The 14,246-nt window shown below is 38.8% G+C and overlaps 1 protein-coding gene across 7 annotated transcripts in view; it reads left to right on the forward strand.

Moving 5' to 3' along the window:
• Positions 1–14,246, forward strand: part of RIC1 (RIC1 partner of RAB6A GEF complex) — a 169,385-nt gene that overhangs the window by 44,399 nt on the left and 110,740 nt on the right. For 6 of the 7 annotated variants that reach the window (XM_008255095.5, XM_002708103.6, XM_017341498.4 and 3 more), the window contains exon 2: positions 12,586–12,693. The exons of the other annotated variant lie outside the window; for it this stretch is intronic. In XM_008255095.5, coding sequence (XP_008253317.2) covers positions 12,586–12,693 — 108 coding nt within the window. The remainder of the gene's footprint in view (positions 1–12,585; positions 12,694–14,246) is intronic. 7 annotated transcript variants of the gene reach the window in all.

Below are 14,246 nucleotides of genomic sequence, written 5' to 3' on the forward strand. Positions count from 1 at the left end.
TTGAAGTTGCTAAACAAATTACATTTGTTTTTCATTGTTTCTGTTTTTTTTTGTGTGTGTGTGTGTCTCTTCTAACTTTTCTGACAGATTTTCATCCAGTTATTTGTATTAGGTTCTAAAGAGATCTACCAAATTGTGTTTTCTTTCTTCAGTAAATTTTCCAAAAGATGATCTAAGGTAACTAAACATCTTTCTGAGATGTAATTGATACAATATTAATTGCATGTGTTTACAATGTGGATTTGATGAGTTTATATATATATATATACACACACACACACAGAATTGTTGCCATCATCATGATAATGCACATGTCCATCATCCCCAGTTTCTTCATACTCCGTGGTACTTGTTTCTCATTGTCCTCCATCCCCAGGCAGTCACTCATCTGCTTGTTTTATCTCACTTTTGGTTAGTTTCATATTCTAGAGTTTTTTATAAGTGTAGTCCTATCATACAAGGGTACTTCTAAACAATTTGTGGAAAAAATGAAATTAAAAGATAAGTTTATTTTGGTACAAAAAACTGAAATCTCTGTTTCATAGATGTTTAATTTCATGTTAGTATTCAATATTATAATTAAGTTTTTTGCCCATATTTAAATTATTTTTTTTCCTGAGAGGCAGAGAGAGAGTGAGTGAAAGTTATTTAGTCCCTACTTGCTGATTCCTTCCCCAAATGGCTCCGGAGGCTGGGACTGGGTCTCTTGTATGGGTGGCAGGGACCCAATTATTCAGACCATCACCAGTGTCTGCGCTGGCTGGAAGCTGGAGTTGGAAGCCAGAGCCTAAAATTGAGCCCAGGTACTCTGATGTGAAGCACTGGTACCTTAAACTGCTAGACTTAATGCCCACCCCAGCCCTATTTTTTATTAGGTTATTATCTTCCTATGTTTTAGGAGTTCTTTAAATATTCTGGCTGTAAGTCCTTGGTGTTAATTTTCACTTATTTTCCCCCCAGTCTGGCATGTCCCTTTTAACAGTGTCTGAGAAGACATACTTTAAGAAGACTAATTTACTAATTTCTATTTTGTAAATCTTTTTCTGTTACCCATGAAATCTTTGCCTAACCCAAGGCCATAGTGATTTTTCTCTTATATTCCTGAACTTTTATGAATTATGGTTTACATATATATCTTATACACTATGAATTAATATTTTTATGTGGCATAAAGTATGGATTGAAATTCCCTTTTTTCCTATAGATTAACTGTTGTTCCAGTACCATTTGTTAAAAAGATGCTCCTCTCTCCTTTGAATTGACTATTCCTTCTAATGCATTTTGTGATTTTTGGACTCTAGTCTATTTCATAGATCCATCTGTCTGTCTTGACCATATCACATAATTTTGATACTATAGCTTTATTATAGATCTGAATGTCACATAGAGTTGATCTTCCATCTTCGTTTTTATTTTTTTAAGGTTATTTTGAAATTCTAGTTTCCCTTCAGAGTCAGGTTTCTTTCCTAGATTGTTCTAATAAATTATTAAGTGTACCCCCCCCCGCCCAATATATTTTTCTTGTTTTCATCACAAGTAGCATCTAAGGTACTTGTTTTTAATATTTAATTGGTGTTTGAGTTAATGGCTAGCAGTTACATTGCTAACTTTTTAGAAATGTTTGTATTTCATGTTTAGATGTTAAAAAAAACTTTTAAAGGGATTACCTGTGTAACTTTGGAACACAATATCTTATTCTCATAAGACTAAAATTAAAAAAAAGGCAATATATAAACAATGTATCCTTGTTGGTAAATTTGTTTCTTAAAGGGATACATTCAGCAATTCCAAAAAAGGCTTGATATGTATACCAGAACTAAACACAGAAGTAGGTGACTGATAAGAAATCAGAGAAAAATCAGGATCTGAGAGAAAAAAGTTGCATATAATAGAAGTAAAGGCCAGAATTAAACCCCATTATGCTGGATTATAGTCAGATATAGTATGGAGTGGCATGTGTGTGCATGTATATGTTAATTGACATATACACACATGAATATGTTTGTATATCATTATTTCTATTTATGTGCTTGCATATTGCCTTCATATATATATAAATATTCAGAGATATATGTGTTTACGTGAGTTAGTATATGTGCATGTGTTTTCTGTGTTTGCTGAGATGACATAGAAGCAATAACACCCCAGTAACAGCAAATAACTCTGGTCTTGTTTTCTGAAAACCATTCTCTTAATATAAAGAAATAGGGCTTTTGAAATGTAACTGACTCAAGGCCAAGGCAGGGAATGTGCAAGACAAGGCTGGAGCCTCTTGTAGCGCCAGAATATAAAGAAGTACTTAAAAAAAAGGGTAAATAAAAATAGACCAGTTTTCCTTGTAGAAGAGTTCCATATATAGCAGGTATGAAGAAAGTAGAATACTGTTAGGACACCACAGGAATAATTGTTATAGGCAAGATCTGCTGATAAAAACTAAAGTTGGGGTTTGTGAGTTTGAGGGCAAATAGGATTTTTGCATAGTCTGAGCAGGACCAATCTTTAAAAAAAAAAAAAAAAAGCCTGAACTGTATTCTGACAGTGTCATCCTCACATGGGCACAATGTCTGGGCCTGGGCCTGACCAGAGCCAGGAGCCTGGAACTCCTTCCAGGCTTCTCATGTGGGTGGCAGGAGCCTTAGTACTCAGACCATTTTGGTTCCTTTCCCAGGTGCATTAGCAGGGAGCTAGTTTGGAAATAGAACAGTCAGGGATTTTGGCATCTCAGGTGATGGCTTAACCTGCTATGCCATAACACCAGCCCCAAGGTCTTGGAAGATTTATTTTAGTAGAGCAATGGGAATAGGAAATCAAGCAGTTGGTGGTAATCGGGAAAATGAATGACACATGAAGGAGGGATTGACAGATTGTGGCCTATTTTTGTACAACCTGGAAAAAAGAATGGTTTTACATTGTAAAGGTTGTTTACAGAGAGGAGAAAATATATGATATAGATTGTACATGGTCCACAGAGCCTACATTGTTTACTTTCTGACCTTTTCCAGAAAGTTTGCCAGTCTCTGACATAGAAGAATGAGTATATATGACTACAGTTTTTGTTCAGTTTTATAAAATATAATACTGAAAATATAGGTCTTTGTAGTCATATTTATGGGTGTACCATTTTCTCTTTTAATCTTGTTACATTTAGTTTCAAATATTTAGAACCTTTATTAGTAGGCAGATATACACGTATAATTGTTTGCCTTACTAATGAATTGACTATCATTCATTATTCATTTTCTCATTATGTATAGTTTCTTATGTTAGAAATCTATTTTGTCTGATTTTGGTATAGTCATTCCAACTTTTTTTGGTTTACTTTTTGCCTGGTATATGTTTTTCCTATCCTTTTATTTTTGACTCCTTTGTGTCATTGTATTAGAAGTCTATTTCTTGTAAACAGATGAGTCATGAATTTTTGTTTCTGTGGATTTTTTTTTTAAGATTTATTTATTTGCGAGGCAGAGTTACCGACAGAGCAAGAGACAGAGGTCTTCCATCCAGTGGTTCACTGCCCAGTTGGCTTCAGTGGCCGGAGCTATGTCTCCAGCGTGGGTGCAGGGGCCCAAACACTTGTGCCATCTTCCACTGCTTTCTCAGACCATTACTGTAACATGAACCAGCACCCATATGGGATGCTGCAGCTGCAGGTGGAGGCTTAACCTACTGTGCTACAGGCACTGACCCTGAATTGTTGTTTAATACAGTAATGTAAATATTAAATGGTTGTCTTTATGTTTATCAGGTTGCTACTTGTTGTCTATTTACTTCATCTTTTTTTTTTTTTTTTTTTTTTTTTTTTTTGACAGGCAGAGTGGACAGTGAGAGAGAGAGACAGGGAGAAAGGTCTTCCTTTTCCGTTGGTTCACCCCCCAATGGCTGCTGTGGCTTGCGCACCGCAGCTTGTGCACCGTGCTGATCCGAAGCCAGGAACCAGGTGCTTCTCCTGGTCTTCCACGTGGGTGCAGGGCCCAAGCACTTGGGCCATCCTCCACTGCACTCCCTGGCCACAGCAGAGAGCTGGATCGGAAAAGGAGCAACCGGGACAGAATCTGGCGCCCCGACCGGGACTAGAACCCGGTGTGCTGGCGCCGCAGGCGGAGGATTAGCCAAGCCTCCCCTTTTCTTTTCTTTTCTTTTCTTTTCTTTTCTTTTCTTTTCTTTTCTTTTCTTTTCTTTTCTTTTCTTTTCTTTTCTTTTCTTTTCTTTTCTTTCTTTCTTTTTTTTTTTTTAGATTTATTTATTTACTTACAAGCAGAGCTACAGAGAGAGAGAGAGAGAGAGAGAGAGGGAGAGACAGAAATCTTCCATCCGCTGGTTCACTTCCCAAATGGCCACAATGCCAGGAGCTTTATCTGAATCTCCCATGTGGGTGCAGGGGCCCAAGCATTTGGGCCATTCTCTGCTGCTTTCCCAGGCCATTAGCAGAGAGCTGGATTGGAAGCAGTGCAGCTGGCACTTGAACCATTGTCCATATGAGATGCTGGCGCTGCAGGTGTTGGCTTTACCCACTACGCCATAATACCAATTGCCCTTTTTTTTTCTTTTTTTAAACACCTCTTCTGCTTTGTTGTAGATTACCTGAATATTAATTTAGGATTCTAGTTAAATGTCTTTGGCTTTGCAAGCTGTACTTCTTTGTATTTGATAGAGGGCAGAGTAGGGGTCTGTGGTTGATGTATTGATTACAACGTAGTTCTTTATCACACCATACTTAGAGTTAACATTATAATACTTCATATAAAATATAGGAACTTTGCAACATAATAGTTCCCTTCAACATCTCTCCATCCTTTGTTTTTTTTTTTTTTTTAATTTATTTATTTCTTTATTTGAAAGTCAGAGTTATACAGAGAGAGGAGAGAGAGAGAGAAGGTCTTCCATCCGATGGTTCACTCCCCAATTGGCCGCTACAGCTGGATCTACGCCGATCTGAAGCCAGGAGCCAGGAGCTTCTTCCAGGTCTCCCACGCAGATGCAGGGCCCCAAGGACTTGGGCCATCTTCTACTGCTATCCCAGGCCATAGCAGAGAGCTGGATCAGACAAAACCAGCGCCCATACGGGATGCCGGCGCTTCAGGCCAGAGCGTTAACCCGCTGTGCCACAGTGCTGTCCCCTCTCCTTCCTTTGTTTTCATATAACATATCTATCTATGTGTTATCAACCCATATATAGTGTTAGAGTTCTGGCTTTAAAAAGTCATGCTCCTTAAGGAAACAAGGAAAAAATAAAATACATGAGTCTTTTCTGTTTCCCCATCTTTGCTGTTTCTGTTGCCATTTGTTCATGGAGATCTGAAAAATCATGTGATACTATTTTCCTTTAACCTGAAAACTTCTGCTGGAACTACTTACAGCATAGGTTTACTGATGCTGAATTTATCATTTTTCTTTACTGAAAATATCTTCTTTTCACTTTTGTTGTTTTCTTTGGTTATGAAATTCTGGGTTGGTTGGGTCTTCTCTTTTAGCCCTTAGATGATAACATATTCTATTTCGGTATCATTGTGTTTGCTGAAAAATGAACCATCATTCTCCTTGATATAGTGTGTGTGTGTGTGTGTGTGTATTTTGCTTGCTTTCAAGAATGCCTCTTTATCTTTTGTTTCAGCAGTTTGACTGTGATGTGATTTTCTTTGAAATTACTTTATGTGCATTTTGTTGGGCTTTTTGAGTCTTGTTTTTCAGTAAATTTTTTTTCCCAGCTCTTTTGCTCATGTATCTTTCTGCCCCACTCTCTTCTTGGACTTTCTTGATTTGATCCCTCTTGCACCTGTGACATTGTACAGTTTTACCCCATTTTTTTGGTGTATTTTTCAGATCGATAATTTCTATTAATCTTACTGCAAATTCGCTGTCTCTGTATAAATCAAAACATGTTTAAGTTTTTCTGTTCAATTGTCAGACCTAGCAATAAATGTTTGCTTGTTAAATGCAACCTCTGGGTTGTATGACTATCAATTTCTATTGGCTATTTTTTTCTGTTAAATATGAATTCTCTTTTCTTATTCCTTTAAGTGTTTATTGATTTTTGAGGGATCATGTATAATACCTGGATCGTAGAAACTGGATTTTGTTGTTTCTCCAAAGAGTGTTGATATACTTGTATGCTCCTGCAGGTAGTTAACGTATCTGGATTCACTTCAGATTTTTATCTCTTGTGATGTGCAACATCTGACATGTTTCTTCATTTCTGACTATTACCAACTATCGTTTTTTCATCGTGTGCAGTGGAGTCTTCCCCATGCAGGTATAATTTAGTGGTTAGCCTATTTTATGGTCAAATAAATAAATACACACACACACACACATTTTAAATATTTAGTTGATTTCTCTGTTGCAGCCTTTCCCTTCAGAATTTGTTCCATAACTTTCCAGCAGTTCTATCAGGGTCTAAACTTTGTTTTCTGATCCATCAGGCTAGTAAGGCAGTGGTACCCCCTCCAAGCCAGATACAGATTGGGATGAACCAATAGGCAAAAAGCTGCTAGTTTATGAGTCTTACCTGTGGGTGTGTATATCTTATCAAGGGAGCCTACTTTCCACTGTCTGCCGCCAGTACAGTGCTTTTCACAGCCTTCAAAATAGCTTTCATTTATTTTTTTCTAATTTTTTTTATTTGACGGGTAGAATTATAGACAGAGAGAGAGAGAGAGAAAGAAAGGTCTTCCTTCCGTTGGTTCACTCCCCAAATGGCTGTTACGGCCAGCGCACTGTGCCGATCCGAAGCCAGGAGCCAGGTGCTTCCTCCTGGTCTCCCCTATGGGTGCAGGGGCACAAGCTCCTGGGCCATCCTCCATTGCCTTCCCAGGCCACATCAGAGAGCTGGACTGGAAGAGGAGCAGCCAGGACTAGAACCTGGTGCCCATATGGGATGCCGGCGCTGCAGGTGGAGGATTAACCAAGTGAGCCACCGCACTGGCCCCCTTTTCTAATTTCTTTACATTATTTTATTCAGTAGGTTTAGCCCAACGAGGTTTCCTTTACACTGCCTACAGTTACTTCATTGAAAAGATTTCTTGATTTCTTCATCTAGATTTTCTTTTCTACTTTTGATAGTGTATTATTAGCTAAATACCAACTTTATTTAGATGTATTCCTTCTTGCCCGGTAGGTACCATTCCAATGTATTATTTGATTAATGTTTTGTGGATCTTAAGTGTTGGGAAATGTTTGGAAGCACTACTCTTTTTTATGGCATTAAGGCATCATTTGATATAATCAGTCCTGAACTGCTTAGCCATTTTTGCTTTCTACAGTAAAGACATCAGTCAGCCTGATTTTTTTTTTTTTTTTTTTTGCCACTTGAGTTTTTTCTAATTTTGTTTTTTTACCTGAACTGTTTTAGGTTTTTCAGAATGTTATTCAGTTGGAATCACAGGTTTTTCCAGATTGGCTTCTTTCATTAAGTAGTATATATTTAAGGTTCTTCCATGTTTTTTTACGGCTCTAAACTAATATTTCATTATTTGGATATGCCACAGTGTATCCACTGAACTACCAACAGGTATCTTGATTGCTTCCAAATTTTAGCAGTTATGAGACAAACTGCTATAAACATCTGTGTGAGGATTTTTGTGTGAACATAAATTTTCAGCTCATTTGGATAAATATCACGGAGTGTAAATGTTGTATCTTAAGAGTGTATTTAGTTTTGAAAGGAACTGCCAAACTGCTTATAAGTGATGACTCCATTTTGCACTCTCATAGGGAATAAAAAGCTCCTATGGCTCCATAACCATAACTAATATGTAGTGTCAATATTTTGGATGTTGGCCATTCCAATAGGTGTGTAGTGATATCTCACTGTTGTTTTAGTTTACATTTTCCTGAGGTTATAGAGTTGAACAAACTGTCATGTGCTTATTTCCCATCTTTGTATCTCCTTTGGTGAAATGTCTGTTCAGGTCTTTTGCCTGCTTTTAATTTAGTTGTTTATTTCTGAATTTTAAGAGCTCTTGGTGTGTTTTTGTTAACAAATTTTAATTTTTTTAAGATTTATTTTATTTGAGAGGTAGAGTTACAGACAGTGAGGGAGAGACAGAGAGAAAGGTCTTCCTTCTGTTGGTTCACTTCCCAAATGGCCACAATGGCCAGAGCTACGCCGATCTGAAGCCAGGAGCTAGGAGCTTCTTTCTAGTCTCCTATGCAGGTGCAGGGGCCCAAGGACTTGGGCCATCTTCTACTGCTTTCCCAGGCCACAGCAGAGAGCTGGATGGGAAGAGGAGCAGCCAAGATTAGAACCAGTGCCTATATGGGATTCCAGTGCTGCAGGCAGAAGATTAACCTAACTGCGCCACAGTGCTGGCCCCTGTTAAAAGTTCTTTATCAGATATGTCCTTTGCAAATATTTTCTCCCCGTCTGTGACTTCTATCATTCTCTCAACAGTATTTTTCACAGAGCAGAAGTTTATAATGTTCACTTCATCTTTCATTTCTTACATACATTGTGTCATTGGTGGTGTCCATAAAATGTTAATGCCATGTACCCAAGGTCATGTAGGTATTTTTTTTTTTTTTTACTGTTAAAGTTATCTTCCAGGCATCTTACAGTTCTACACTTACATTTAGTTCTTTGATTTATTTTTGATTCTTTTTTGTATTTAAAGATTTAGTTCATTTATTTGAAAGGCAGAAAGAGAGAAAGGAAGAGACATATCTTCCATCTGTTGGTTCACTTCCCAAATGACCAAAATGGCATTGCCAGGCTGAAGCCAGGAACCCAGAACTCAGTTTGGGTCTCCCATGTGGGTGGCAGAGGTACAACTCCATGGGCCATTTTCTGCTGCCTTCCCAGGCGCTTTAGCAGGGGTCTGGATTGGAAGTGGATCGGCAGGGACTCAAACTGGCACTCTCATGGGGATACTGGCAGCAGGTTAACTGCTGTGCCACAACACTGGCCACCATTTTTAATTAATTCTTATGTAAGGTGTAAGGTGTGCATCAAAGTTTGTTTTTGTGAATGTTTTTACCCAATTTTTCTAACACTATTTGTTGGAAGTCTGTGCCTTTTCTCCAATGTATTGCCTTTGCTCCTTTGTCAAAGATCAATAAACTGTTTTTGTGGTCTGTCTCTGAGTTCTGTGGTTTGTTCCACTGATAGATTTGTTTATTCTTTTTCTTATTTACTGTAGTTTTAAAAATAAGCCTTGGAGTCAGGTAGTGTTGGTTCTCTAACATGTTCTTTTCCTTTAATATTTTTGATCTTTTACATCTCTATTTAAACTGTACAGCTATTTTGTTTCCATGCACAAAATAACTTGCTGGTGTATTGATTAGAATTACAAAGGATATGTAGATAAAATGGGAAAGAACTGGCATCATGACTGTCTTGAGTCTTTTTATCCATTAATGTGAATGTGTTTTTATTTACTTAGTTCTTTTTTGATATCTTTCATCGGTTTTCTAATTTTCCTCATGCATCTTTTTTTTTAACTTTTATTTAATAAATATAAATTTCCAAAGTACAGCTTATGGAGTGCAATGGTTTTTCCCCCCTATAACTTCCCTCCCACCCGCAGCCCTCCCATCTCCCGCTCCCTCTCCCTCTCGCATTCCATTCACATCAAGATTCATTTTCAATTATCTTTATATAAAGAGGATCAATTTAGTATATATTAAGTAAAGATTTCAACAGTTTGCACCCACACAGAAACACAAAATGTAAAATATTGTTTGAATACTAGTTATAGCATTAACTAATTAATTAATCAGTAATCACCCTAGGCTCTTTATTTTTATTTTTATTTATTTATTTTTTTTGACAGCAGAGTGGACAGTGAGAGAGAGAGAGAGAAATAGTTTAGAAAGGTCTTCCTTTACCGTAGGTTCACCCTCCAATGGCTGCCGTGGCTGGCGCACCGTGCTGATCCGAAGCCAGGAGCCAGGTACTTCTCTTGGTCTCCCATGTGGGTGCAGGGCCCAAGCACTTGGGCCATCCTCCACTGCACTCCCTGGCCACAGCAGAGAGCTGGCCTGGAAGAGGGGCAACTGGGACAGAATCTGGCGCCCTGATCGGGACTAGAACCCCGTGTGCTGGCGCCGCAGGTGGAGGATTAGCATATTGAGCCCCGGCGCTGGCCCACCCTAGGTTCTTGTCATGACTTGCCAACTCATGCATCTTAAATATGATCTGTTGGATTTATTCCTAAGTATTTCACTTCTGGGGAGCTAATGTAAATGGAAGTAATTTTAATAAATTTCCACTGTTCATCACTGAAATATAGGAAAGTGATTAAGTTTGTATATTAATTAACCTTGTATTCTGCAGACTTATTCTAATTATTTTCAGGAGAATTTTTGTCAGTTCTTTTAGATTTTCTGTATAGATGATAGCGATGTCTATAAATAAAGTTTTATTTCTTGCTTTCCAGTCTTACAGCTTTTTAAAAAAATTTTTTTAAATTTATTTGACAGGTAGAGTTAGAGACAGTGAGAGAGAAAGAGAGAGAGAGAGAGAGAGAAAGGTCTTCCTTCCATTGGACCACTCCCTAAATGGCCGCTACACTTGGCGCTGCACTGATCCAAAGCCAAGAGCCAGGTGCCTTCTCCTGGCCTCCCACGCGAGTGCAGGGCCCAAGCACTTAGACTATCCTCTACTGCCCTCTCGGGCCACAGCAGAGAGCTGGACTGGCAGAGGAGCAACCAGGACTAGAACTGGCACCCATATGGGATGCCGGCACCACAGGTAGAGGATTAACCAAGTGAGCCATGGTGCCGGCCCCTAGTCTTATAGCTTTTATTTCCTTTATTTTGTCTTACTGAATTAGCTAAGATTTCCACCAATGCATTGAAAAGCGTTTGTGAGCAGGCATATCCTTGGCTTGTTCCTGATATTGGGGGGAAAGTATTGGTTTCTCATCATTAAGTATAATATTAGCTGTGTATTTATTTTTTTTATAGGCAGAGTGGACAGTGAGAGAGAGAGACAGAGAGAAAGATCTTCCTTTTGCCGTTGGTTCACCCTCCAATGGCCGCCGCGGCTGGTGCACCGCCTGGTCCAAAGGCAGGAGCCAGGTGCTTCTCCTGGTCTTCCATGGGGTGCAGGGCCCAAGCACTTGGGCCATCCTCCACTGCACTCCCCGGCTACAGCAGAGAGCTGGCCTGGAAGAGGGGCAACCGGGACAGAATCCAGTGCCCCAGCTGGGACTAGAACCCGGTGTGCTGGCGCCGCAGGTGGAGGATTAGCCTATTGAGCTGCAGCACCGGCCAGCTGTATATTTTTTTATACATGTTGTTTATAACGTTGAGGAAGTTCCCTCCTACTTTGCATAATTTTTATTATGCTTAGGTGTTAGAATTGCGCTATGCTTTTTCTGTGTTTATTGATATATTCATGTGATTTTTTTTTCTTCTTTAGCCAGTTTGATGTGATCTTACATTAGTTAATTTTCAAATCTGAAAACCAGCCTTGTATACCTAGGATATATCCTGCTGGGTCTTGGTGTATCATTCCTTTTTATATATTACTGGATTTAATTTGCTAATAAAGTGTTGAGAGATTCTTCATTTGTGTCTATGAGAGATATTGGACAGTAGTTTGTTTTTATGTGATATCTTGGTCTGGTTTTGGTATTAGAGTAGTGCTGGACTCACAGAATAAGACAGGAACTATTCCTTGTGCTTTTATCTTTTGGAAGGCTTTGTAAAGAATTGATGTAATGTTTTTAAATATTTGACAGAATTCACCTATGAACACATATGAGGTGGTTCTTTCTGTTTTGGAGGATAATTGCTGAATCATCTGCTTTAATAGATACAGACCTGGGGCTGGCGCTGTAGCGTAGTGGGTGAAGGTGCCGCCTGCAGTGCTGGCATCCCATATGGGAGCTGGTTCGAGACCTGGCTACTCCACTTCTGATCGAGCTCTCTGCTATGGCCTGGGAGAGCAATGGAAGATGGCCCAAGTCCTTGGGCTCCTGCACCCACGCGGTAGGCATGGAGGAAGCTCCTGGCTCCTGGCTTAGGATTGGCACTGCTCTGCAGCCAGTTGGGGAGTGAATAAGCAGTTGGAAGATCTCTCTCTCTCTCTCTGCCTCTCTGCCTCTCTTTCTCTCTCTATGTAACTCTGACTTTCAAATAAATAAATAAATCTTTAGAAAATAATAGATACAGACCCAAGCGATTTTTTTTTTTTTTTTTTTTTTTTTTGACAGAGAGAGAGAGAGAGACAGAGAGAAAGGTCTTCCTTTACTGTTGGTTCACCCTCCAATGGCTGCTGCGGCTGGCACACCGCGCTGATCCGAAGCCAGGAGCCAGGTGCTTCTCCTGGTCTCCCATGTGGGTGCAGGGCCCAAGCACGTGGCCATCTTCCACTGCACTCCCGGGCCACAGCAGAGAGCTGGACTGGAAGAGGGGCAACTGGGACAGAGTCCGGCGCCCGGACCAGGACTAGAACCTGGTGTGCTGGCGCCGCAGGTGGAAGACTAGCCTATTAGTTGATTTGCTTGGAATATTGAAAGCTTATTATTGTATATTTATATAATATTTTTATTGCACTTAGAAAATACTTTCAGAGTATTCTATACGTGAACTTATTCCTATATATTTTGTAAGATATTAATAAATATACAACTTTTTTTCCAGCCTAGTGTGTTAATTGTAACCTACAAGGAATCCACAAAATCATCTACTCAGTTTGGATCCTACAAGCAAACTGAATGGAGGCCAGATAGTACCATGATAGCTGTGTCAGTAAGTAGAATTTTCAGCTTCAGTATTTTCTTATGAAATCATTATACTGCATTTAAACTTGATTCTCTTAGATGTCTTCCTTTTAGTCTTGTGCAGTCTTGATCATTTATCTTCCTAGAATCCTACTATTATTCATCTTTGACTTTACCACTTCCTGACATCCCTAAACATTTGATCATCTCACTTGCCTAGTTTTACTCTTGAAGTCTAATCCAGTTTTTTAAAACTTTTGTTTGTATTAACATGGCACTCCTTGAGTTCTCTGTTTCAAAAGATATCCTGCAAAATAATAAATTTTCTGTTTATGTGATACTAATTTTGCATATGCATTAGGATCTATTTCTACATTTCTGTCCCATTAAACTTTCCTAAATCTGGTTAAGTTTATTTTTTCAATTTGTATTTTATCATTATCATCTCTAGCACTGACTGTCGTCATTATCTGATTTGCCTTTGCAATGATATATATGGTTGACAGTTAATGATCACTTCCAATGGAAGTAATGTTGTAAGCAGATTATACATGACTGGTCTCATTTAATCTTTTTTGGACTGATACTTTGAAGTAAATATCATTATCCTTCATTGATAGGTGAGTAAATTGAGGCTCTTTGGAATTAAACCTTATTGACGATTATACAGATAGTGTCTTGGAAAAATGAGATACAATCTTAGTAACTAAGTTTGCATTCATTACTATACTCTTAAATACTAGACTAGGGATAGGGAGCCTTTTTTCTGCCAAGGACCATTGGATATTTATAGCATCATTTGTGAGCCATAAAAGATTATCAACTTATAAATTAGCCTGCTGAGGCTGACATTTTGGTGCAGGAGCTTAAGATGCCACCTGCAATGCTGGTATCCCATCTGAGTGCCAGTTTGAGTCCAGCTGCCCCACCTCCCACCAAATTCTCTGCTAATGTGCCTGGGAAAAACAATGGAAGATAGCCCAGGTGCTTGTTTACCTGCCACCCATGTGGAAAACCTGGATGGAGTTCCAGGTTCCTGGCTTTTCCTGGCCCAGCCCTGGGTATTGTGACTATTTTGGGAGTGAACCAGAGGGTAGATGATCTCTCTCTGGCTTTACTTCTCTTTCTAAAAAAATTTACCTTTTTAAATAAATAAATCTTAAAAAAAAAAAATAGCTTGCTATAGATTTACTTACTTTTGAGTCTGCCTGTGGTTACCTTGGCCGGACCAGATCAAATGTTTTGGCAGGTCATAAATAGCCCATGGGCAAGATATTCTGCAGTGCTGCATTAGACTAACTTATCTGCCTGCTTTTACATTCTTTCTACTCCATGATCTGAAATGATCGGAAAATATTACACAGTCAGAAAGCTTAGTTTTGTACTTCCTGTAGGAGTTGGCTGATTAATAACCAGATACCAAATCTATTCTTCGGCCTGTTTGTATACAAACCATAAATTAAGACTAATTTTTACATATTTAATGATTTTCAAATTTGTATCCATAAATAAAGTTTTATTGAAGTGTGAAAATGCTCATTTGTATGTGGTCTGTGGCTTCTTTAAAGCCACAAGAGCAGA

Source organism: Oryctolagus cuniculus, chromosome 1 (assembly GCF_051225735.1).
Source record: "Oryctolagus cuniculus isolate XC-2025 breed Fujian yellow rabbit chromosome 1, ASM5122573v1, whole genome shotgun sequence".
NCBI classification, from domain to species: Eukaryota; Metazoa; Chordata; class Mammalia; order Lagomorpha; family Leporidae; genus Oryctolagus; species Oryctolagus cuniculus.